The following is a 26,438-nucleotide window of genomic DNA, read 5'->3' as shown; positions in this document are numbered from 1 at the left end:
GAGATGGAGAAGGGGCAAACCCTAATGGGATATGGGCCTTAGGGCCCATATTGGTGCGCCTCCCTCTCCCATCCCTTCTTGGCCGCCACCCTTGTTCCCCATCTAGGGCTGCCGCCCCCCCTAGGGGTGGGAACCCTAGAGGGGGCGCAGCCCCTCCCCTTCCCTATATATATTGAGGCATTGGGCTGCCCACAACACGCGATTCGATCTCTCGTTGGTGCAGCCCTGCATCTCTCTCTCCCTCCTCTTCTGTGGTGCTTGGCGAAGCCCTGCAGGATTGCCACGCTCCTCCATCACCACCACGCCGTTGTGCTGCTGCTGGATGGAGTCTTCCTCAACCTCTCCCTCTCTCCTTGCTGGATCAAGGCGTGGGAGACGTCACCGGGCTGCACGTGTGTTGAACGCGGAGGTACCGTGCGTTCGGCACTTGGTCATCGGTGATTTGAATCACGACGAGTATGACTCCATCAACCCCGTTCACTTGAACGCTTCCGCTTAGCGATCTACAAGGGTATGTAGATGCACTCTCCTTCCCCTCGTTGCTAGATTATTCCATAGATTGATCTTGGTGATGCGTAGAAAATTTTGAATTTCTGCTACGTTCCCCAACAGCAGGTTGGTCGGGGAAGAAGCTGGAGGAGATGTTGCAGCACCTGGACCTCAAGGACGATGAACTTGATGATGTGATCGTGGGAGAGGAGGAAACAAAGAAGTACGCAGCCGATGCGCGTTGGCTGGAGATCAGGAAGGTTAACACGACCCGACAGTTCAGCTCATCATCGATGTTTGAGGCCATGAAATCCATCTGGGGATTAGCACAAGTGCCAAAGTACAGAGAAGCGGGTGAGAACCTATACATCTTTCAGATGTTCTGCTTGGGAGATTGGAAGAAGGTTGTTCATGGAGGACCCTAGTTATTCAGGGGGATGGGTATGCTCATTGAGGATTATGACGGCAAGCAAGATCCAGCATCTTTCGTCTTCGATGGCTTGTATGTATGGGCGCAGATCCACAATATTCCAGAATTGTATCGCAAGATCGAGGTACTTGATCAACTAGCACGGCGGATCGGCCGGGTTAAGGAGACACAACTTTCACCTAGACTTTACTACGAGGGTGACTATGTACGGGTCCGTGCTAGGGTTCTGGTCAATAAACCCCTTACAAGGGTGACTCCGTTGAATGTGGCAGGTGAAGGCAGGATTTTCCTCCCTGTCAAGTATGAAAAGATACCCTATTTTTGCCAAGTCTGCGGCCTCATGGGTCACAACCATGAGGAGTGTGGAGATGGAGTTTGGGAGGCGAAGGACAAGCAATGGGGTGGCTGGATGCTGGCGCAGCGAAGGAAGATACCCCAGGAGCAGCTAGGTGGCCGAGCTCCTCGAGGAGGCCGCTTTGGGGGCCGAGGCAGAGGAAGATCAAGCCGGGGTGCTGCACCAACACGCCAAACATCTCCAGTGCGTAAACGCTCATCTCAGGAGGCGGGTCTCTCGGATGCAGAAGAGGGAGAAGAAGATGTTACCAGCCCCTTGAAGCCGATCGACACCAAGGGGAAGGATCAAGGTGGGTCATTAGGGGCCCGTAGAAATCTGGATTTCAACCTGTCTGATACACAGGGCCAAGATCAGCAACCAAAGGTACCTGATGCGGGCATGACAAGTCTGGGGGACAAGAATCAGGCTTTGGCAATTGTCCCTCCACTACCCCCACAGTATGTATCTCCCAGAGAATCCAAGAAGGCAAAGACAACAACCTCACCCAAGAAGGAGAACACAAACAAGATGGCATCATTGGCGGGCTCCGACTCAGAGCGCCGCTAGGCCCAATGAAAATCTTGAGCTGGAACTACCGCGGGATAGGCGATCCCGCGACAGTTCGTGAACTCCGCGACCTCGTGGAGATTAGTTCGCCATCTATCTTATGTTTAGTTGAAACTCAATTGCAGAAGAGTCGTGTGGAAGGTCTTCGGACATCTTTAGGTTTTGATTTCAGTTTTGGAGTAGGGAGTAGTGGTCGCAGTGGCGGCCTTTGCATCTTTTGGAAGAACTCTTTGGATGTTGAAATAAAAAATTATTCTGAGTATCATGTTGACACCTGGGTCAAGGAACCCGGGCGGGAGCAATGGAGGATGACATGCTTTTATGGGGAAGCGACCAGAAGTCTGCGCTACAAGACATGGAATACTATGAAACGCTTGAGGGGGGAGAGCACCCTCCCGTGGATGTGTATAGGCGACTTTAATGAGATTCTGCGGCCTGAAGAGCAACATGGTCCCAACGAACATGACAACTCTTAGATCGAAGCTTTCCGGGAAGCAGTGGACGTGTGTGGTCTAGCGGACTTGGGCTACCACGGCCTCGACTGGACTTGGGAGAAGAAGGTAGCCGGGGGACATTATTGCCGCGTTCGGTTGGATAGAGCTTTGGCATCACCTTGCTGATCTACTCTTTTCCCGTTAGCCTCAGTTGAGCACCTTACCGCAGCAAAATCTGATCATTACCCGATCCTTCTGGAGACTGACCTGAATGTTGCCTGTGTGCGGGCAAAACAGAAACAATTTCGCTATGAGTGCATGTGGGAGCGGGACACACGTTTCGAAGACATGCTCACCGAGGCATGGAATTCACGGGAAGAGCGCAAACAGTCATAGAACTGTCAAACAAGTTGTCGGTGGTAGCCGACAGGCTGCAACGCTGGGGAAAAACCACTTTCGATGCAGTCCGGGCCGAGCTCCGCCGTCTACGCAAGCAATTAGAGGAGCTGCGTTCACTTCCTAATCGCACGGGACCGTCGGATGAAGAGGAGCGGGTGGAAACTCGCATGATAGAACTCCGTCTGAGGGAAGAGATTATGTGGCGCCAGAGGGCGCGAATTCAGTGGCTTGCGGAAGGAGACAGCAACACAAAAATTTTCCATCGTAAGGCGAGCGCTCGTAAGGCCAAGAACCGCATTGTTGAGCTGCAACGGCCGGACGGCTCCACCTGTACGGATGAGCATGAGATGTCGGACATGGCCACATCCTTTTATAGCAACTCGTATGCCTCAGAGAATATGGTGGGCATTGAGGAAGTGCTTTCGCACATACCCTCAAGAGTGGACGCTTCTATGAACGCTTCACTTAATGCACAGTATAGCAATGCTGAGGTAAAAACTGCTCTATTCCAGATGTTCCCAACCAAGGCCCCTGGGCCTGACGGTTTCCCTGCACACTTTTTCCAACGGCACTGGGAGTTGTGTGGTGATGAGGTTACTGCTATGGTGCTCCGAGTTCTTAATGGAGAGGATTCCCCGGAGGAGATCAACAGAACGTTCATTGTTTTAATTCCCAAGATTGCTAGTCCAAAAAATTTAGCACAGTTTCGACCGATAAGCCTCTGCAATGTGATCTACAAGATTGCATCCAAGGCACTGGCAAACCGGCTCAAGCTTATTCTCCCTCATATCATCTCCGAAGAACAGTCAGCATTTGTACCAGGACGTCTCATTACGGACAACTTCATTTCAGCCTACGAATGTCTCCACTATATAAAAACAAGGAAGCTAAAGGGTAACAGGTACTGTGCCTTAAAACTTGATATGATGAAGGCTTATGACAGGCTCGAATGGAATTATTTGGAGAGGGTTATGCTCAAATTGGGCATCAGCCCAAGTTTCACACAAACAGTCATGAGGTGTGTCACATCTGTCTCTTTTTCGGTTATCTTCAACGGAGGCAAACAGGAGGAGTTCAGGCCCTCCCGAGGCCTCAAACAGGGCTGCCCTATATCCCCATATCTATTTCTTTTAGCTGCTGAAGGGCTCTCTTGCCTCCTGAAATCCACAAGCCCTGATGAGATTGTGAATGGAATCACGGTGGCGGCTGGTGCACCACAAGTAAATCACTTGCTTTTTGTAGATGACAGTCTCTTGTTCTTCAATGCTACACCGGAGATGGCAAACAGAGTGGATACCCTTCTTCAAAAATACTGCGCGGCATTAGGGCAGCGCGTTAACAAGGAGAAATCCTCCATATTTTTTAGTAAGGGCTGTTCTGAATCCTCAAGGCGAGAGATAAAACAACTTCTTCAAGTTCAAAATGAAAAGCTTTCCGAAAAATATCTTGGACTTCCTGCCGATGTGGACAGAGCCAAGGAGGGATCTTTCAAATATTTGAAGGACAGGATTTGGAAGCAAGTACAAGGCTGGATGGAGAAGGCACTTTTTGTGGGAGGAAAGGAGGTGCTCATCAAGTCTGTGGCTCAAGCAATTCCCACATATTCCATGGCCTGTTTCAAGCTTCCGAGAGGCTTGTGCCACCACATCAACGACATCTTGCGGAAGTTTTGGTGGGGATCTAAAAATGGCGAGAGGAAAACTGCCTGGGTCTCCTGGGAAGTCATGACACAGCCGAAATTCATGGGGGGCATGGGATTCCGTGACATTGAGCTTTTTAACCTAGCCCTGCTTGCGAGGCAAGTGTGGCGTCTCCTCCAGGATCCACATTCCCTGAGCGCTCGAATTCTCAAGGCTGTTTATTACCCCGCCTCGTCAATCCTTGAAGCTGAGCTAGGCAGGAACCCGTCACAAGTTTGGCGCTCCTTGATAGAAGGACGAGACACACTGCAACTGGGGCTCGTGAAACGTATTGGCTCTGGCGAGGACACCAACATTTGGGTGGATAACTGGATACCACGAGATTTTAGGCTCCGACCGGTGTGCCCGAAGACGTCTAACCCTCCACAGATGGTGTCAGAACTCATCAACCCTGTCACATTTTCATGGGATGTCGATGTGCTTGAAACACACTTCTATACAATGGATAAGGAAGCGATCCTCAACATCCCTCTCAGCTCTCGAGTCCGCGATGACTTCTGGGCGTGGCATTATGAGCACAAGGGCGTTTTCACGGTAAGGTCGGCTTACAAGCTTTTATCCTCTACAAAACAGCAACGCATAGACTGGCTCGAACACAATGAGGGGCACTCGCACGTCGATGCTGATCGCTGGTCTTGGGCCAGACTCTGGGGTGCTGCAGTACCCTCGAAAGTACGGGTCTTCGCCTGGAGGTTGGCCAAGAGTTCGATCCCTACCGGAGATGTCACAAAACACCGAAGTATGGCTGATTCTGCGGAGTGTGCGCTCTGTCACGCGGCGGTCGATACATGGCGCCATTCCCTCTTTGATTGCCGCATGGCCCGATGTGTTTGGGCCCTCTCCGATGAGGATCTGACGGAAACAATAATATCAAACAGGGAGAAGGACGCCAAGCTTTGGATGCTTTGGTTGGTTGATACCCTACCTTCGGCTGATCTAGCACGTGTATTGGTTACAATGTGGGCCATATGGTGGGCGAGGCGCCTAGCCATCCATGGCAACCAGTACCAAAGCCCACTGAGTACCCATACTTTCATCGACAAGTTTCTAGCAGAGCTCGAGATGTTGCCAGACACGAAAGTACACCCCAAGGACTTACACGTAACTTCCAGGGACCTGCATGTGACTAGAGATGGCCATGGGGTCCACCTCCGTATGCGTGGCTCCCGCCGGAGCATCATGATGTCAAGATGAATGTTGATGGTGGCTTTTCGAAGATCGGAGATCGTGCAGCAGCAGCAGTGATATGCAGAGATAAGCGCGGCAACTTCCTAGGTGCCTCGGCCATCATCCACGAAGGCCGCCTTGATCCAACGATCATCGAAGCACATGCCTGTTGCGAGGCCCTCTCCCTCGCCTCTGATTTGCAGGTCTTTTCTCTGTGTGTGGCCTCGGACTGCTTGGAAGTAGTGATGAATATTCAAGAGGAAGTTCCCTGCCAATATTTCCCCATCCTACAAGGCATCAAGTACCAGAGGAGTCAATTCCACGATGTAAAGTTTCTTCATGAGAGTAGGAAGCACAACGGTGAAGCACATGCCTTAGCAAAGGCAGCTGCCTCCCTTAGCCCCGGGCGCCATGTGTGGCTTGGCATTTTGCCCGATATTATCTGTATCCCCATATGTTTGAACTGTTAATAAAGGATGCAGTTTCTCAAAAAAAAATGCTCGACGACTTCTTAACGGCAGATGCTAGGCGTAAGCCGGATGATAACTGCGAGTTATCAGCCGCCTTGGTAATCGTCCGATCATGCACATAGTAGCCGTCCGCTTGGTCTCGCACTACTCGTCAACATCTTCCCTCTCACGCAACAGAGGCACCACCCATGCAGCGCCCACTGTTGCGCTCCAAGCACACCTACCAGCTCGACGACAACAGTTAGGACACCACCGGAGCTGTGATGCAACGACTATCGGAGGTACGGTGCAGCTGGCGTCGACACCACCGGAGTTGCGATGCAACGGCCATCGGAGTCGTGATGCAGCGGGCATCGATGCCGCCGGAGCTGCCATGCAGTGGGCGTCGACGCGGCCGGAGTTGCGATGCAGCGGCCATCGAAGTTGTGATGCAGCGGACGTCGACTCTGCCGGAGCTGTGAGGCAGCGGTCATCGATGCCGCCGGGCTGCAATGCAGTGACCGACGGAGCCAACGCCGTCAGAGCTGTGATGCGGCCGCCAGAGCTGCGATGCAGCGTGTGCCAGAGCTGCGATGCAATGGGCGTCGACGCTGTCAGAGTTGCGATGCAGGATCGTCGATGTTGGGTTTGCGGCAGCTTGATTCCGTATGCTCGTCGGCACCTCATGACTGTTGGAACCTGGAACACAAGGGCGTCAGTAGTGGTTGTCGTCTGCCCCATGGAGCAGCTCGTGCGTGGTAGCAGCCGCCGAGGCACTGCCTAGCAGTCCTCGTGGCCAGAGCCGCTCGCCGGCGGAGCCTCCTCCTGCAGCATCAGAGCGGCGGAGTGGTGAGATCTCGCTGCTGGGCTCAGCCGGGCGTCGCCTCCGGCCTCTCCGTGCACCCAGTGACACAGCTGCGTCTTGCTTTCTGGTGTGGTGAGATGGGGATGAGACCATAGGAAGAGAGGAAGAGGAAGGATCGAGAGAACACGAGATAAGATTTCTACGGTGAGGAACAAAAGGCACGTGAAGCGTGCGAGTGGTGAGGCCCACGCGAGACACGGGTCATAAGAAGGAGGCGGCTTACGAGCTCGTATTATCAGCCGGTGGATCAGAAGAGTTTTCCCTTCTCAATTGTCTACTACAACAGAGTTTGCTTGGCTTCGATGAGGAAAGGGTAGTCCTGGCCATGGGCAGCCCGGCCCGACGCCGCTCCCGGGACGGGCTTGGTCCCTAGATTTTGAGCCTGAAGGTTGGGCCGGGGCCGGCCCGGCCCCATCGTTTTCCCGAAGGACGGGCCGGGCCGGCCCGAAGCCCGACGGGCTTTTACGTGTTGGGGCCAGGCTCGGGCCCAGAAAACAGGCCCGACGGCCGGGCCGAGCCGGGCTCGGGCCTGGGTTTTTTGCGTCGGGCTTGGCTAGGCCCGGCCCGAGGTATGGCCAGGTATAGGGAGGGGCGAAGACGGCGACACGCCTTCGGCTCGCTCCAGTGCTTATAGTCGTCGCTATTTGGCCTATGGATCTGAATGTATTTTTATTTCTGGTGTTCTTTGTACTACTTTGAGAGTTGGTGAATTGATTGAAAGTTTGCTAAAAAAAAAGTGCATTAGCGCACCTTTTTTTTCCCCACAAGTTAGTGTGTTCGTGCAGCTGACTCGAGGCCTGTTCAAACCCCGTGCTATCCATGGGCCGGCCGGCCCGTTCGCCGCCTGCGCGGTCTCGCCGCGAAGAACCGGCGGCAAGCGTAGCGGCGCCCACCAGTTTCGAAGTTTCGAAAGGCGCACGCACGCTCGGTCCCCAGCCCGCGAAACCCAAAACCCCCCGAAAAACCAACGGCGGCCGGGCAGCGGATTACTATTTGGGATCTCATTATTTTTTCCCATTTATTAGTACTCTCGTTCCCCTCCGCGAGTCCCTGCCGGCGGGCCCCCACTTTCCCCGCGCCGGGTCGGATCCCCGGGCCCAGGGGCCGGGAGCCCGTGGACCGTGGACGACGCTGACGCGCGGGCCCCGCCCCGCGGCGCCGCGGAGGCGATAAAGACTCGTGTCGCTCGCTCGCCCGCCCGCCCGTCCGTCGGTCTCCTACTAGTCCTCGGGCTCGGGCTCGGGTTCGACTTGGCTGCTCCGGCTCAGACCCAGACACCGACCCGAGGAGCCGAACGAACCCATCCCCCTCTCCGCCGACGCCTCCAATTCCGGCGGAGCAGCAGCAGCAGCAGCATGCCGCCCAAGCGCGGGCGGGGCCGCGGGAGGGGCCGGGGCCGCGGGAGGCCGCGCAGGGAGGTCCCCGTCGCGGACGAGGCGAGCGGCGGGTGGGCCGACGACGACCTAGGTCTCCCGGCCACCCCCTCCGACTCGACCGCCGAGGAGCCCAGGCGCGGGCGCGGCAGGGGCGCCCGGGGGAGCCGCGGGCGAGGGCGCGGGCGCGGGCGACGGCCCGCCGTCGAAGCCGAGGTAACCTAGCGCCGTACCCCGCTACCTAGGTCTCCCCTCCCCTCCGAGCTCGACGAGAGCAGCCGGCCGCCGCGAGGAGCGTCTCGGGGACCCGTCTCGGCGCGGCTACCGGGAGCTGCGGCCGTCTCGTTGGGTTGTGCTTCGTTTCGTCCCTGCCTCTTTTTTTGCCTGCTTCCGGGAGGAGCGCTGGCTGGGGGATTTTAGCCCAGGCCGCCACCCGCATCTAACCTAGGGTTTGGTGGTCGGTGTCGCCCAGCCTGTAAGCCTAGTATATCCATGAACTAGGGTTTTAAGCGCGCCGCCACTCACAATATTCAAACACATACCAGCGGATTTCAGCAGCTCCCCCTAAATAAACGCTTAATGGTTGCTTGGTCGTGGTGGCAGGAAGACGACGACGCGAAGGAGGTTGATGAGGAGTTGCCACCGCCTTCTACTGCGGTGAGTATATTTCCCCGCCAACTTTTCCATGTGGGGGAGCTTCGGCGGAGCTTACTGAAATCCTCAATGGCTGGTTGTTGTTGGTCCTGGGTTGCAGGAGAACGGTGTGGACAAGGGCAACGAAGAGGTGCCACCGCAGGATTCTGCCGAGGTCATTGTTTTTCCTTATAGCTTGCAAGTTTGATGGATTGGATTATTTTAGAAGGCAGTAATCCTTACATTGTTTCATCCTCATTACTGGTTTCTCTATTACAGGAGAAAGACACAGAAGGGGGAACGCAGAACTTGAGACCAGCAAAAAAACGCAAGAGGGATCCTGTTGCTGACCCCTCTTCACTTGGGCCTAGGCCTGCGCGACTTAGGAAGACGCTGAATCCTCCACCTAAGGTTGCAAGCTCCTTCTACCTTTCTTGTTAATACTACTGCCGTCCCTTCAGTTTTCAGGTCTAATGAGTGGTGGATGAATGATTATGACTGTGTGTGATGTGCTCACGTAGTTTGTGCATTATTTGTAAGAACATTTTTAGTTGCTGGTATGTTTTTCATATATTAGACAGACAGCCACATTCTAATTTTCATTTGCTTTTGTATATATGTAAACAAGAAGCATAACCGGCAATATACATACATTCTCTAAGCAACGCTTCAGCTACCAAAGAAATAGACGTGAAATACTTTACATAAGAAGTGCCTACATTTTCCAAATACCTGCTCACATTTTAGCCTTTACCTTTCCCAGTATGTACATAGCACATGACATGTTTCTGTTTGTGGCTGGCATTTGCAGGATACAAAAAAGAGAGATGGAACTTCAAACATGTGTCATCAATGCCAGAGGAATGACAATGGAAGAGTCGTGCGATGTCTGGGCTGCAAAGAATATATGAGGAGATACTGCATGCTGTGCATAAATCGCTGGTTTGTGCCCTCTAAAAGCATTCATGTTTGCCACCTGGTTCTGTTGTGTTTGCCTGCCTGTTTTCTTAGAGTTATAGCACTTGTGTTTTTTCATCTCTTATATTTTGCAAGTACTTTGTGCAGCCACCATGATGTGTTCGCTCACAAAATGACCTGGCTTGTGTTTGTGGCGTGATCTGAACAGGTATCCACATTTAACAGAAGATGACTTTGTGAATAGTTGTCCATTTTGTCGCAATAATTGCAACTGCAAGACTTGTCTGCGGAAAAACATAATAAGCAAGGTATGCCTTCAGCCTTGTGTTTCATGCTTCATTTCAAATTTGTTTTCTGTCTGCACTCTGCAGTATGTTTGATACTCCCATGCCTCTATAGACTTGCATAATCCCTGAAACAACGTGAAGGGGCAAATGACACGCATTCCTGTTGCTTTAAATTTGTGTTTTTTTACTTTAGTGTGGTGTACAGTAAAAAAAGTTGCCAATGCTGTTATAGCATAATGGTAAGCTCTCCAGGTGAGGGAGCTGCGGGCCAGGGCTCGAACCCTTGTGGCACAAAAAAAGGGCACCTAGCTGGCTCCCCTGCTAGTGGCTGTGCCTGTGGTAATGCTACGACCCGGGGGGGGGGGGGGAGAGTGGTCGCCTGTGGTAATGCTGTGGCCCATATGGGGAGGGCAGTGATCGCCGGCCCAGGTGATGGTGTGGCCCTATGGGGTGATGCCAGGGTTCAGGGCCTTTCTCGGTTCGTTGGCTGAGAGTTTCTTCTTGGTGAAATACCGTGGTGTGGTCTAACCCCACCGTTAGAGTACTCTGTAGTAAAAAAGCTTCCTTTTTGAGAGCAATGAAGTTGGTGGGCGTTCTGTCTAGTCATTAAAATTTGAAATAATTAGTCACCATGAGTAAGAACACAAACCTAAATTGCTTGTTTGTTCCTCTTATTTGTTCCCAGGTTGACAAATGGAAAGTATCTGATGAAGATAAAATTAAATTCTCTCAACGAACTATACACTTTTTGCTCCCATGGTTGAAAAACTTCCACCATGAGCAGATGCAAGAGAGAAGTGTTGAGGCAGCAATTAAAGGTATTACTGTTGGCTTGTTAAAATGTCAGTTTGTTAATTTCTAGCTTAAGAGCATGATTCTACCGTGACCCTTTGTTGTTTCAAGTGTTGACTCTCCAATACACCCATTGACCACTTAGTTTTTGCATCGATCTGGAATTGATACTATAAAAATATACCAGTATCGTATATGTGAGGCAAAATCAAAATATTTGTGTTAATTAGTTATCCAAATTTAAGAATTTTGACTGCATGCATTCCAGGATGGACTTGTTATCTATTTAGGCCTCCTTTGGTTTAGAGGAATCTTGTAGGAATTTCATAGGATAGGATTTCTATAGGAAAAATACCTTTAGAACCCTTTGGTTTGTAGGAATGAAATCATATTCCTATGGAGGAATTCTTCCTATCCTCCACATTTCATAGGAAAATAAACATTAGCCTAGACTCAATGGAAAAAAAATCCTATGATATGAATCAAAGGGCATCTCCTTTCCTATTCCTACTCATAGGATTTGAGATACATGTCATCTCATTTCCTATGACTTTCCTATTCCTATGATTTTCCTACCCTATGAACCAAAGGAGGCCTTAGGAATAATGAAAAAGTCAGTCAATGTTCCAGTGGCTCTGCTGTTTCTAATGTTGCTTTCTTAACAGGCATTGATGCATGTGAAGTGAAGGTTCCACAAGCTAATTGTGCAAAAAATGAGCGGATATTCTGGTTAGTCTTGCTTCATTTTTTAAGTGTGCAAATTAGTTGTTGCTTTTGGGTGTCTAATTCATAGTTCTCTTTGGGACAGTAACAACTGCAGAACATCTATAGTTGACTTCCACAGAAGCTGCAATAAGTGTTCCTATGATCTCTGCCTAATTTGCTGCCGGGAGCTTCGTCTTGGGCGTTGTCCTGGTGCTGCTGCTGCAAGTATCACGGTCCTTACACAACCTGAGGTAGAAGGCAAGGAAAATTTGCAACAGACAAGTAGTCATGATAATGCCGTGAGTCAAAAGATTCCTGATGGACAGAATGGCCTGTTGAGGGACGGTGCAGTTCCTGTTGAGGATAGTGCTGCTGCTGCAAGTAGCATGGTCCTTGCACAACCTGAGGTAGAAGGCAAGCAAGATTTGCAACAGACAAGTAGTCATGATAACGCTGTGAGTCGAAAGCTTTCTGATGGACAGAATGACGTGTTGATGGACAATGCAGTTCCTGTTGAGGATAGTGCTGCTTTGAGTCAATGGAGGGTAAATAGTAATGGAAGCATACCTTGCCCGCCAGATACATTTGGTGGTTGTGGAGATTCTGTTCTTGAACTTAAGTCATTGTTGGAGGAGAATGCTGTTTCTGACTTGTTGGAGAAGGCCAATGCAGAGGGCAACAATGAAAGAGTGCTGGAGGTGGGAGGGTCAAAATGTTTCTGCGTCACTGACTCTGGTGATGCGACATCACAGAAATTGGCTAGTAGAGAGAACTCGAGCGACAACTACATATATTGCCCAAATGCTAGAGATGTTCAAAATGGAGCTTTGGATCATTTCCAGGAGCACTGGTTGAAGGGTGAGCCTGTTATTGTTCGTAACGTGCTTGAATTAACTTCTGGGTTGAGCTGGGAACCAATGGTTATGTGGCGGGCTGTACGAGAAAAGAAAGAAAAGGATGAACGTGAGCGGCTATGTGTTACAGCTCTTGAGTGCCTGTCGTGGATGGAGGTAACTGGCATTCATAATGATTATTCTTTTTTAGAATAGCATCAGTAGAATTATCTGTGACAACTGATATCAAGAGTACTGGATGCATAGATCTTTGAAATTTGTTAGATTACTGATGCAGAGTATTGCTTTTATTAACTGCTTGATTCTGTTTCTATCAGATTGATATTAATGAGCATGGAAAATTTCTTGGAATGTAGTTGGTTCTTGTGTGTATGTCTGAATTCATGATCAGTTTGTGCGCTTAGTAAAACATAAGAATTCAAGTTTACAGAATTTCTATGAATATAACTTCTGTTTCTGCCTGCACCACCATCTATAGTATTCTCATATATTGATGTGTTTCTGGTGGTGGGCAAGTCCCAAGTGTTCCTTTTATGTTCAATATGGTTAAGCACGGGGGTACTATGGTTGCCTCTACTGAACTTGATTTCATATATTGCACTTGGCATCTAGACCATTTTTATTTTGACATTTAGTATTCTTAACACTACCATTACTTTTGATGAATTCAAATACAGGTTGAAGTAAACACTCACTTCTTTTTTGATGGGTATTCTCGTGGGGCTGTTGGTCCAGAGGGTTTGCCCTTGTTACTCAAGCTTAAGGATTGGCCACAACACAGCTCATTTGAGGAGCGATTGCCACGGCATGGTGCCGAGTTTGTGTCTGCTTTGCCATTTCGTGAATATACAGATCATAAATCTGGTCCTCTTAATCTGGCAGTGAATCTTCCAGATGACGTCATAAAGCCAGACCTTGGTCCAAAGACTTACATTGCATATGGCGTTGCTCAGGAATTAGGAATTGGTGATTCGGTCACCAAGATCCATTGCGACATGTCTGATGCGGTAATAAATTACTATTTCTTATGCTTCCTTCCATTCATATATGTACACATTATGGTTTACCATCTAGTTCATTTGAATCTGAAATTGTTATGCTTATATTTTATCCTTGTGGTATTTACAAAAAGTGGCGGGAAGTAGTTTAGGGTAGAAGTTAGACTAAAGCTTCGGCAGGTGGGTTTGCAATCTGGTGCGCCACCACTACATGCTAGGAGATTTGAGTATCTATACATCCAGTTGAGTTGAACACTACATGAAGATAAATATCACGTATAGATGGTGTAGGTGTAACTGCCTGGTAGATTCTGAGTTTGCTCTTGTTGCTTTCAGTCAAGTCTCCATGCTATGGTTTTGCCTTAATGCTAGCCATATTAGTTAACATTGTTGGACTCTTGGTTGTTTATTACTTCACCCAGCTGCCACAGTGACCTTTCCCCTGGTTTGGTGTCTCCGTTTGGCAACGTTCTGATTTCCTTGTTTAGTTTTATGAATGATATCCTGTTTCATATTGTATAAACAGGTCAATATCCTAACACATACTGATGAAGTAAAGCTCAAGGCAGAAAGGATTACAGCGATTGAGAAAAAGAAAGAGAGTTTGGCCAGAGAAGAAGACAACAGAAATCTTCAAGCTTCACAAATAGACCCTGATTGTGACATGTCAATAGCTCTCAGTGAAGGAGCTGAACATGGCTCAGTCATTGAGCAGGCATTATCTGATACTCTTTTAGATGAGCGGCATGGGGCTCATCAAGATGTGGTAGCAGATGAAGCTGAGGGAAACTTGACTGTGAATGGGCGAGTGGCCATTGAAGGTGAAGGGGTTCACAAAGATGTGGTAACTGATGAAGCTGAGGGAAGCTTGATTGTGAATGGGCGATCGTCCATGGAATGTGATGTGGATCATCCAGATCTTCCCATTTCCAAGGAGATAGCAGAAGACACAGTTAATGAGAGGGAGGATGAGGGTAATGCTTTCAGCAGTGAAAATAAAAGTGAATCTCCAGATAATACAGGTGCTATTTTTGAACCTACTGGTCATCAGACACGACCCAGACGAAGTGGCGCTCGTTATTCTAATTTATCAGAGAGAGAAATGAAAGCAAGCAAAGAGAGAAAAAAGAAAGCAAGCACAGAGAGAAAAAAGAAAGCAGGCACAGAAGATGAGATGCGTGGATTTCCCATATATCTTGAGCCAAAAGACGATGGTCTCCCATTTGCAGAGGGAAATCAACCAGAGGGTGGTGCATTGTGGGATATATTCAGACGGGAAGACGTCAGCAAACTGCATGAGTATCTAACAAAGCATTCAGTGGAGTTTAGGCATTACAACTATGAACCAGTGAAGCAGGTGATTAGCTCTATTAACTGTTTGACCATGGAATACCATATGGCATCTTATTCTCATGTCGTGTAACTGTTTATCTTGCAGGTTATTCATCCTATACATGACCAGTGCTTTTACCTAACAGATGAGCACAAGAGGAAGCTTAAGGAAGAATATGGTCAGTAAAGAATAATGATGTCTATTGGAAGATTAATGTTACCTCAGTTATTTACTTCCTGGTTCTTTGCCCATTGCATATGCAGGAGTCGAGCCTTGGACATTTGAACAGAAGCTTGGTGATGCAGTCTTTATTCCTGCAGGATGTCCCCACCAAGTCAGAAATTTGAAGGTATGATATGCCATGCATGGAAAAAGTTGCTGATTTCCTCTGGCAGAAGTGCCATACTTCTGAATAGAAATGACTGCTTTTTAAGTTTGACCATGTATATAGAAAAATATAATAACATCCAGAACATCAAATATATATAGTATGAAAATGTACGCAGGTTTGTCAAGTCAAATATATTTAAGCACAGAAAATATAGTAACATGACCATGTATATAGAAAAATATAGCATCTCTCTTTTTGTTGACTGCTTCTTTTGTTCTTGGACAGTCATGTATAAAGGTTGCACTTGACTTTGTTTCTCCGGAAAATGTACAAGAGTGTATCAGGCTGACAGAAGAGTTCCGTCTGCTTCCAAAAGGGCATAGGGTGAATGAAGATAAGCTAGAGGTCTGCCGTTCTTCCATACTCTCCTGTTTTATGTCTACACATTTTTCTTTTTATTTGATCATGCAATATATTAACATTCTTGTTCATACATCGTATGTTGTCTAATTCTGAAATCCTGTGACAATCTGAACTGCCAGGTTAAGAAGATAGCTTTTCATGCAATCAAAAGAGCCATTCATGATTTCAACAAAAAACCTGACGACAAAAGGTTAGTGGCAGCAACTCCCAGCATGGTCTGAACTTGCTTTTGCTATGACATAAAATGTACCAACTCTGGAGATGAGTAAATAATGCTACATTAGCGTTCCTGTGTATGTCCGCCTACTGCTGTGCTATACACACTTTTGTAGGGCCCCTTTATCTGTAATCTGATTATTATGTAAATAATGGTGCATTGGCGATCTTATGTGCTGCTGAGGGTCCTTTTGAAAATGAATTAAGTGAACTCCATTCACATGTTCATTATTCCCCAAACAAAACTGTGGCACATGGATTGATGCTGTTGCCATGCAAATTTTGTGCAGATAAACTGAGTTGATTTACAAAATTTAAAATTCCCATATTGTGATCTGAGAACCCTTCATACACTGATGGTTAAGTAGGTTAAGATAAACCTGGACGTGGTTAAGTGCTTTATCAGTAGGATATGATTTACTCTGTAAATAATGAGAAATATTGTTTTCTTTCACCAGCTCTGATGATGAAGGTCAAGATAAAACTGGACGTGGTTTGAGAAAAAGAAAATCTGTTCTGAAAAAAGGAAAACCTGGTCGTCCGAAAAGAGGAAAACCTGGTCCAAGTGAACCTGCAGAACCAGAGGAGCACGAAGAACAATCAGCTCAGGAAATGTCCCCAGCTGAAGATGAAGGTGCAGAAATGGAGTCAGACCAGGGACAATCGGCTCTGGACATGTCTAAAGCGAAACCTGGTGCAAGTGTCCGGCGTGGTTTGAGAAAAAGAAAACCTGGTCGTCCGAAAAAAGGGAAACCTGGTCGTCCAAAAAAAGGAAAACCTAGTCCAAGTGAACCTGCAGAACCAGAGGAGCAAGAAGAGGAATCAGCTCAGGAAATGTTTCCAGTTGAAGACGAAGGTGCGGAAATGGAGGCGGACCAAGGACAATCAGCTCTGGGCATGTCTGAAGCGAAAGATGGACCTGCAGAAATGGAGGAGCAACAGGAACAGTCAGCTCTGGGCATGTCTGAACCTAAAGATGAACCCGCAGAAATGGAGGAGCACCAGGAACAGTCAGCTCAGGACATGTGTGGACCTAAAGATGAGCCTGCAGAGATGGAGGAGCGCCAAGAACAATCAGCTCTGGACATGACCGAAGCTGAAGACAAACGTGTAGAAATGGAGGTTCACCAAGAACAGTCAGCTCTAGATATGTCTGAAGATGAAGACGGAGCTGCAGAAATGAAGGGGCACCAGGGCAAGTCAGCTGAGGACATGCCTGAATTGAAAGATGGAGCTGCAGAAATGGAGGTCACGCCTGAACCTGCCAAAGAGGAGCCTGCAGAAATGGAAGAGGGCCACAAGCGACCAGCTGATGGCATCCCTGAAGCTAAAGAAGATCCTGCAGAGGCGCATGCGCAGCAGGCTCAGGCTACCATGCCTAGAATGGCATGAGGGGCAGCGCCAGCCTCTCCTGCTTGACTTTGCGCCCGTCACCCCCGAGATCTCCGCGGCGTCGTCTTTTGACTTAGACCATGTTCCACCCGTATGACTATGACCATAGCCGTTGCAGCATTTTGAGGGAGCGCATCGATAAGAGATTGTCGAGCTCCCTGACCCACGAACTTGCCGCCCAGCAGATGCCCAAGCTTTTCCCCTTACTGTTGTTCCCCTGTAGTGAAGTGAGGGGTGGGGAGGGAACCGAAGGCGCTCCGCGAGAACCTTAGTTGCGGAGCGCCACTATAGTGGTTGTCTTATCTGTGGGCTGTGGAAGACTGAATGAACAGCCCTGATTGTTTTGGTGGTAGTATTACCTTGTAAGCTGGGACTTGCATATGAAGCACGCACCATGTCAACCTCTAGTCACCGTATTAATTACTGTTGGGTTAGTATTTGTCTCGAGTCCATGTGCGTCTTCCATTCATCTGTGCCTGCCGTTGTGCTTAATTCCCTGCCGTGCATCAGCGCTGCTCTTGACGTTATTCTCTAGTGACGGTGCTGGTTAGTAGTAGTGGTTTAATACCTGTGCTGGTTGTGGTGCTATGAGCGAGGGATGCATGGTCGGGGCTGCTGCCCATGTCGCGTCGTGCGCGCTGACCGTACCACTGTGAGGATGCCACGCGTACCTCGCCATGGTCATGACTGCGTTCCTCACTGCCCAGCTCGTCGATGGCGCTGGTAGCGGCCATGCTGCCTTGGTGCGGGCTGGCGTATCTGACTTCTGCAGAGGCAACTCCGACCACATTCGGTTCGCCCCTATCTGTTATTTTTGGCCTAAATTTGGGCTGGGTTTGCTTCGAAATGGAGGCCAGCCTGTCGGTGGCACTTTTTCCCCCTTTCCCTCTTACCTCCCAAAACCCTCTCGCCATGGCCACCGTGCTAAACCTTGCTGCCATTGCCACTGGCGTGGACACTCGCCCCATGTGCTCAAAGAAGAAGCCGAAGAAGGTGCCCATGCTGGAGCAGACGGTCGATGAAGAGGGCTGACCAGAGGGCCAAAGATGCAGAGAGGTAAGCCGCCCTGCCCGTAGTCGCTGCCACACAACAGAAGGCCGTCGCTAAGGAGAATGGGGCCATTCTTCTGCTAGGGTTCAGTCACCACATGACAACCATTCTTATTCCCTCCGCCATGGTCACGGTGAGCACCTGCTCTGTTCACCCTCCATAAGCAGAGTCGTCGTGCACGTCCAGAAAGCCGTAGATGCATGGGTTCCATCCCCCGGACAACCCGCCTTTCCACCTTGCCGGAAGGTAGTGTGATTGCATCAGCCACCCCCTGCGCCTGCGGCCATTCTGGATTCACCGGTTGATTTAAGACGGGGTTCATCAACCTCAACGCCACACATGTGTCCCATGCCGACCAGCCAGCCACCGGGATGCAAAAGAAGCATTCACGGGCGATTCCTATGGCCAGCCTTCCCGACGCGCGCAACCTGTTTGACGAAACGTCGGCGCATGATGACCCGCCCTACTACCATGATTTCATGAAGAATATCATCTCCGAGGGGGGTGGCCAAGGCTACGATGCCGACGAGACCCAAAGCCAAATCGACCACGCCCAAGATGAAGGTGCTGAAGACATTGGTGGCCACGACAATCAAGAAACCACCGCAGCCAAGGCGAGCAATGGCATGAAGGCATGTATTGAGAAGAGGAAGAAGATGTCGTATACATTGAGGAGGAGCCATTGTTTGTCCATGAGCTCACTCAACAAGCCAATAAACAAAAGAGGAGGCGACAAAGATTCGTATGGGAGCATACACCAAAGATGAGGACATGTTGATTTGCGCCAAGGTTGAAAGGAAATAGGGCAAGATCCCAAGACCGGCACCGAGCAAAAAGGAGCATCTTTTTGGGAAGAGTCCATGCATACTACCATAAACGTAGGAAGTTCCTGCCGTAAAAGTTTTCAAGCAATCATGACGTCGGTTTAATCCAAAAGAGGTCAGAGTTCATCCAAGAAGAATGCAACAAGTTTTGTACCACACTTGAGAATATGCAAGGCCGTCCTGCGAGTGGCCTAGGTGTAAGCGATATGGTATACAACTTCATCTCTTTGTTCATGTGCCCTTTAATGTTTGTTGCATTGTGTCCTTCACTATTACATTGTGGCTTTCACTTTTATACCTCACAAAATTCTGAACCAAAATGTATATGTGTATATCTCTGAGTATGTTCTCGACAAGGAGAATATATTAATACCGACACCAATTACACCCAGTCTTTGCAACAACGCAATACCCTAATGGCACGAGGATGCATACAACCAGAAAAAAAAAGAAGCTAAAAAAGAAACCCCCCCCCCCCCCATAGTGATTAGTCCTTGAAGCAGGAGTACAAACACCACCAAGACAACATCTAAAGTCCTTCAAAAAGCGACATCTTCAAGAAGAAAACAGTGCACAAGCGCCGTCGTCATCCGATCATAGGTTTTCACCCTGAAGAAAGGCCACGCTCTCAAAACAATGACTTCAAAAAGGCCATTGTCAGGCACAACCAAATAAGATCAGACCTTGGATTTTCACTCTTCACTATGAAAGGCAACACCTTTGAACTTCTCATGTGTTGTCACCCCCACTTGCATGCCGCTGCTACGAGTACTGAAATAGCAGGCAAATTCCTCATCGCCGCAAAGACTCGAACCACCGATACTAGTCCTTAGATCCTAGCTTCCATGACATTCTCTGCATCTGACTTCACCATGGAATGAAAAAGACATGTTCTATGATGGCAACAAATAGCAGAGCTTTGTGCCGCTCCCTCCAGAAACCAAATGGTCGAAAAAGGGGTGCACACGACCGAATCCCATCCGATCCAGCAATCTCCAGGCATGAGGCGCCCAAGGGAGTTCACCTACGGAGCCTTTCGGAACTTGACACTCCAGCTAGATCAAGGAGGACAAGCATCAAACAAATCTTTGTCTTGGCATGAGAGGAATCGCTAGGACCGCTACCTTTATTAGGCAAAACAACCCCCCACCCACGTCGTCGCCTGCCGGCTCCCAACAGCAGGACGAAGATCTGAGCAGACACCGCTGTCCCCACCTGCACCATGCGGAGATGAGGGGCTTAGCCGTTTCGAGTCCCCCGAGCCAGGCGTCGTGCCGCCCTCGCGGCCACAGCAGTCACCATGGTCACCGCCCCGCCTTCCGTCTCCACCGCATGCACCTCGACGTCTAGGGCCGCCGATTTGCAGCAGCTGGAGAACCCACGCGTGGGGATGAAAGGCCTGCGCCGCCACCCGCTGCGCGAGGAGATGAAGGCCAGCCGCCGCCGTCAGCCACGCAGGCTTAGCCCAGTGACGGTGGGGGACGGAGGTGGAGGGGGTGGGGGCGGCGGCGGCTAAGATCTGGATCGCCCGAGCCGCCCCTGGAGCGACGCTAGCGAGGAGCTCAAAAAGAATAATAATCTTTGAGTATGCGTGCGTGTGCAAATTTTTATCGATATACATATTTATATGCGATGTATAAAGAACACAAATACATGAAACAAAATGGACTTGTATCTATCTTGTTGTTTTCGTGCCGGATTTTTGTAGCGTATAATCTATTCCCTCCGTCTCAAAATAAGTGTCTCCAGTTTGTACTAAGTTTAGTATGAAGTTGTACTAAACGTGACACTTATTTTGGGACGTAGGGAGTATAAGGTTACTTCACGAAATTCTACAAGTAGCTAGAGAACATCCATATGTGCTCATATGTGAAATTTCTTTTCGTTTTGAAACTTTTAAGCAACACTTTTGATTATTCTTTTTTAAATACCCGTCTCCGTAGAGCCCGGGTGGCAAGACGCCGCGCTCCGTTGGTGTTGGCCGCTCTGCTTGTCCACCCAGCTGAGGGGATAATGAAGCAGAGAGAGCAGAGGTAGATAGACTCGATGGCCATGGGCATGGCGGCGGCAGCAGCGGCCTCCCCCTCTTGCTCATCCCCTCCATGGCACGCCTCCTCCTCCACCACCACACGCAGCTGCCGCTCCCTCCTCCACACAGCCACCGCCACACGGCCCGCCGCTTCTCCGAACGCGCGCCGCCTTGGCCGCCGCCCGCGCGCGCTGCCGGAGACGGCGCTGGTGGCGGCCGGCGTGGCGGCGGCGGGGGTCGCGGCCGCCGCCGTGCTCCTGCGGGGCGAGCGGAAGGCGGAGCAGTCGGCGCAGAGGGAGCAAGGCGAGAAGAAGGAGGCGGTGGAGGAGTGCTCCGCCTGCGGCGGCAGCGGCCTCTGCCCGCGGTGCAAGGGGGAGGGGTTCGTGTTCAAGGAGGTCGGCGAGGAGGCGGCCGGCCGGGCGCGGCGGGCCGCCAAGAACATGGCCACCCGCTACACCGCCGGCCTCCCCACCAAGTGGACCTACTGCAACCGCTGCTCCTCCACCCGCTCCTGCACCGCCTGCGACGGCTCCGGCGCCGTCCCCGCCCGCGCCAAGACGACCACCACCAATTAGCCTTAGCCAAAGCTGCCTCATTTTTCAGTACGTAATATAGTTGCTGCAGCCAGTCGATCTAGCAAGTATCCAACTCTTTCTTCTGCCATGAATCAATCAATCAAGGGGAGTTCTTCATGTTCATTTTGCTACTACTCATGTATGTATATATGATTATATGTCCATCCATGATCCATCCTGTCAGGGAGGGAAGGATACTCTGCTCCCCTCCCCTGATCTGCTTCAGAAACTAATACAACAACATAGGATGGGATGCTACATGCTACCATGACCATCTTACAACAAGAAAAACAACAACACAGCTAGTAGTAGATAGCTAGAACCACACTGCTGATTGCAATCTGACATGGCGGCGCCGGTGCTAAAACAGCCCTTCTGGGCCGAGTGCGCATCGTCGCCTCACCTTGGCGTCGCAGCCACGGTTCCCGCCGTTCATTGTCAGAGGGTGGGTGCATGGCATCTCTGCGCCGCCGCCATTTCCCATCTCCAGCAGCTGGTTCAGGTTGTTGTCAGCCTTCTTCATGACATTGTGATCATCATCTTCACCGCCTCCTGCGCCCGGGGCCAGGGGCTGCTTCATCAGGGTGGTCTGCTGCTCATCGTCCGACCAGTAGCCATTTTCTCTCATGGCCAGGTCTAGGTACTCCTCGTCCGACTTGGTCGACTCCTCGTCCACCGACCCTGCTTCCTCCATCTGCTTTGTGTTTTTTCATCAAGGACAATAGAATGGACAATCAGTTATAAGTACCCTGAACTTTCCTATTCGACTTAATGGCGTTTCTCTAGGTAGAATGCAGCACTGCAACAGTTGTTATGAGGATAAAACTGCAGCACAGCATAATCATTTTTTCATCTACAGCAAAGAATGAGGCTGACTCCAAATTTGTCTACCACTAGCACAAACAACTACAAACTTCACCTCAGTGTAGTTTTCTTATTATTGTAGCAGCAACAGCTTCCGTAAGATTTTCCCAGAAGCAAGTTCATGTTATTTCTTCATGCCAGACATTATTGTCATGACATTACTGTGCAGAGAAAAGGAGGAGGAAAGATGAAGAATAATACATGTTTTTTTTCACACTACCTTCTGAATTTCCTTTTCTTCGTCAGTTAGATCATCGTCATCAGTCTCTGCATCACCAACATCGACTTCCTCTGCTTCTTCTTCGCTGTCGAACACTGAATACTCATTCACAAGCTGTATCTGTATGAGATGAAACAGTGTCAGACCAAGTACAGAATTAGCATTTTACTTCAACTAATACTAAGCTACATATAAATGCTGTATATAATAAATCTGAAGCTTTCATAATCTATCTAAGCACATAACTGTCGTGACTTGTGAGCCGTGACAAACATTAAATTCTTATCATAGCGTAACCCATTTTCCATGCACATAACCAATTGTGAAATATACGTAATAACATGAAGGATTAGTTAAGATGCAAACCTCTTTGGAATTATCATCTGACATCTTTGGTGTGCTGCAACACGAGGATAAATACCTACTCCCTGTATCTGTGCCATCAGCCTTGGAGTCATCAGCACTCCCTGCATGACTGGTGCATCCGGTGTCACTTGGCCACGCACTAATCCCAAAAGAGCCAAACTGAAGATTGACAGGCTCCGCTTTCCCAATTTGCAGCGGGCCATACATAGGACTTCCAACAGACTTCTCACTGCCCGTGCCATCATTTACGTTTCCACTGCTGTCGCCAGCATCGACAGGCCACGCCTTAGCAACGGAACCATCGGTGTTAAGCAGCGCCATCAGATTCCTAGAAGACCCCTTCCTCTGAATCAGCTGAAACATTCCTTTGGAGCTCAACGAGTTTGCGGCGCACTGGTTCCTGTACTCTTCATCCACTATAGCTGCAGTGTTTGTATGTGGGTCATAAAACTGCTCCCCCGCCTCCCTCCGGCGAAGGCAGCTAAAAACCGTGGCGTGTATGGCAGCCACGCTCCGGTCTACGTTGGTGTTGTTGATCTTCGGCACTCGGTGCTTGTCGGCCCGGTTGCAGAGGTACTCCTGGATAGCTCTGATGTTCTGGATGTATTTGACGTACCTGTTCTTTGCTGGATCAAGCGTCATGTACTTTGCACGGACTGCAAACCGTTCCAAGTGCTTCTCCTCGTTCGTAATGTATACCATAAATGGTATCACAGAGGGATGTTTCTTCATCAGTCCCATCTATCATATATTAGACAATTATTAAAAGAAATCATAATGATTTCACTGCATACTTACTCTAGAAGAAAGACGAGAATGCAATTACTTAGGAAACATAAATAATACAGGTAAACAACATGATTCTTTTTTTTCTTGTGTGTGTGAGGAGAATAGCATATGGTTCTTGACCATACATACCACAAAATTCAGGCTTAAATGAACCCCTTCTACAATTAAAGATTCTTTCCGCTCCTCCCAGGTCGTAATTAATCTGTCAAGGCTGCCAATGATCATCTCACTCTGTGCCTTGTATCCTTCTATCGCCATCTGCTTTTTGCTGGGAACTTCAGTTCTACTAGGAGGCGAGTCCGAGGAGGATGTGCCATTATGGCACTTCTCATCTGATGAAGTGCCAGCATCTTTGTCTGCATCAGCATTTGAATGGGAAATAACAGTGAGTTTCTTGGCCTTGCTTTTTGCCTTAGCTTGGGCAACCGCAATGGGGTCTAGATAATCTCCAGCGTGGTAGGTTGACGCGTAGAGCAGAGGGTTTTCTCTCTCTTCTATGAAACTCCTCATCATGTGCCGTATAGAATCGGTAGAAACCACGGTTGTGATACCCAACCTGTTACCCTGGGAGAAAACAAAAAAAGGCAGGAGTAAGGAATTGCTGAATTATCACCCAATTCACCTGTAGCAAGCAACGCGGTTTTCCATGGATATATACTGTATAGTAACTTAGTAAGTGTGAGCACAAGGGGTTCATCAACTTTTATCCGCCAGCGAAGGGTTTCCCTAACAAGAAGATAAACACTTACCAGCAAGGATGATAGAGTGGACTTGCCGCATCCACTTGTGCCACACAGCAGTACTGTCACTGATTCTTTCCTCTCCTTTATCCTGATGTAGAACACATGGAACACACAAAAGGAACGGTCACTGATGGAACGAATTCCTATCAGAAGAACATTTCACAGAAGCCATTCAACTTGTTGAAGTATGGTGTCAGAGTTCAGTTGCATATCTATGAAATGATCTTGGGAAATAGATAAGGTTTGGCGGAATGGTGTGACGCAGTTACCTGCAGGCAAGGAGCAGGTCGGCTCTCTGATTGGGCCCGACATACTTGTACAAGGTGAGGGCGTCGCACACGACATCCAGGAACTCCTCCCTGGAAACAACAGCAGTGGTCTGGGTCTTGTACAGCTCAAACGGTATGTTGGTCATGTTTTCTGCATCCAGGAGCTCGGCGACTTTCATGCCATCCTCCTGTGTGGATCCATTCAGTTTCGACGAGTCTACGAAGTCGCTCCTGGTCACATCGAACACTCTCTTGCTGATCTGGTGACATGAACAAACAAGTGGCAGGTGAGACGTCGTTGTCGTTTTTTCAGTTTAGCTATTCTAGGAAAGCTAGTTAAGGCGTCAGGATATTGCATCTAGAATGGTAAACAGTGACCGTATGATGTGTAAGTAAACAGATAGTGTGCCAAAATTGGAACCTTTAGACAAGGCAGGTAACATTATATTCCTGAACAAAACCATGATGACATGGACAGAGATACTATGATTGCGATGGAGACGAATCTATCTCTATCTATCATTAATCATTTTGTAGTACTACCTGGTACCACCACTAAATTGGGGGACTGAACTCAGGAGAACATACTACAGAAGTGACTGTAGCCTGTAGGATGTATAGGAAGAAATCACAGAGTGTAAGAGTGTGAATTTATTTTAGATAAGGCAGATAATATCATACCAGGGAACACAAATCAACCAACTTGATTCAGACATAAGAATTGATGTTGTATGCAGGGCATGCTGGACATTCCTTAACTGAATTATGGTGACAGCGACAGAGACGGCAGGATGCCGAGTCTAATCTAAAAGATTCAGACTGAACCCAGGGGAAAAAAATGTAAACTGGATAATGAAACACCATCCATCTACTGTCTAGAAGAAAACCTGGTATCTGGCACCATTACTAGTTGGGGGATTGAACTCAGACAGCCGGGCTACAGAAGTGAGGTGAGGTGAGGTGAGGGGGGAAGGGAAGACGGACCTTGAAGGCGTGGCGTGGCTTGCAGCCCATGAGCTGGAGCGCGCTCTGCAGGACGGGGCGCGTGTAGCGGAAGCTGCTCCCCCGGTGGTCGGCGACGGCAATGTACAACGGCGGCTGCTTGGCGGCGGCGGCCATGTCCACTGCCCGGACTTCTTTTCTACTACCAAGCGGCGAGCGGAGGAGAGAAGGGACAGCCCCTCTGAGTGGATCGAGAGAGCGGCGAGTCGAGGAGGAGCTGGTGGGGGAGGGGGGTTTGAGCCCGGGCGGCCATTGTCGCGGCGCGGGGATGCGACGAGCGAGGGGAGGTGGCGGGGGGCGGTGCGGCGGCAGATGTCGCGGCGGACACGCCGCGGCCGCCCGCGCCCCCCACCTGTCCCCCCGCCCCGCCAGGCCGCCACGCCCACACTCGCTACCATACTCGGCGTCCTTCGCCCCCGGCTCGGTCATCGTGTCGTCTAGTTCCTTCACCTTATTTCTTTCTTCATTTATATATATAATATACTATAATATCCTAGTAATATTTGGTATACTGTCAAGACTTGCCATAGAAAGGGCTAGTCAATGTTTTTCGCAAGCTAACGTACTTGCAATGCTAAAACTTTGCCAAAAATTGGTACAGTAACTTTGGATAATTTC

General features: G+C 49.4%; 3 protein-coding genes across 4 annotated transcripts; 2 read left to right on the top strand and 1 right to left on the bottom strand.

Annotated features, from left to right (window-relative positions):
- Positions 1-8,034: 8,034 nt before the first annotated feature.
- Positions 8,035-17,526, top strand: LOC125514879 (lysine-specific demethylase JMJ27-like). Its single transcript, XM_048680248.2, has 16 exons — positions 8,035-8,423; positions 8,811-8,864; positions 8,962-9,015; positions 9,120-9,251; positions 9,652-9,782; positions 9,967-10,066; positions 10,731-10,863; positions 11,503-11,566; positions 11,646-12,552; positions 13,074-13,403; positions 13,921-14,751; positions 14,833-14,905; positions 14,991-15,076; positions 15,344-15,463; positions 15,601-15,671; positions 16,156-17,526. Exons 1-16 carry the CDS (start codon positions 8,190-8,192, stop codon positions 17,087-17,089), a joined length of 4,254 nt encoding a protein of 1,417 aa, XP_048536205.2. The 5' UTR covers positions 8,035-8,189; the 3' UTR covers positions 17,090-17,526.
- A 3,379-nt stretch (positions 17,527-20,905) lies between these two features.
- On the top strand, positions 20,906-21,733 carry LOC125515165 (uncharacterized). The gene has a single exon (XM_048680605.2). It carries the CDS (start codon positions 21,010-21,012, stop codon positions 21,565-21,567), a length of 558 nt encoding a protein of 185 aa, XP_048536562.1. The 5' UTR covers positions 20,906-21,009; the 3' UTR covers positions 21,568-21,733.
- Positions 21,664-26,151, bottom strand: LOC125515164 (P-loop NTPase domain-containing protein LPA1-like). 2 transcript variants are annotated; one of them, XM_087528162.1, is made up of 7 exons: positions 25,803-26,151; positions 24,819-25,078; positions 24,556-24,637; positions 23,936-24,370; positions 23,018-23,758; positions 22,652-22,771; positions 21,664-22,264 (listed from the first exon to the last, which is right to left on the bottom strand). In XM_087528162.1, the coding sequence occupies exons 1-7, from the start codon at positions 25,935-25,937 to the stop codon at positions 21,929-21,931; spliced, it is 2,109 nt and encodes a 702-aa protein (XP_087384288.1). In that variant the 5' UTR covers positions 25,938-26,151; the 3' UTR covers positions 21,664-21,928. The 2 variants fall into 2 exon arrangements, with proteins under 2 accessions (XP_087384288.1, XP_048536561.2); XM_048680604.2 differs by having other exon boundaries at positions 21,664-22,261; positions 25,803-26,148.
- Between the last annotated feature and the right edge of the window lie 287 nt (positions 26,152-26,438).

This window comes from Triticum urartu, chromosome 6A (genome assembly GCF_056163025.1).
Source record: "Triticum urartu cultivar PI428250 chromosome 6A, HENAU_Tu73, whole genome shotgun sequence".
In the NCBI taxonomy this organism is placed as follows: Eukaryota; Viridiplantae; Streptophyta; class Magnoliopsida; order Poales; family Poaceae; genus Triticum; species Triticum urartu.
This window is presented reverse-complemented; position numbering and strand designations above follow the sequence as displayed.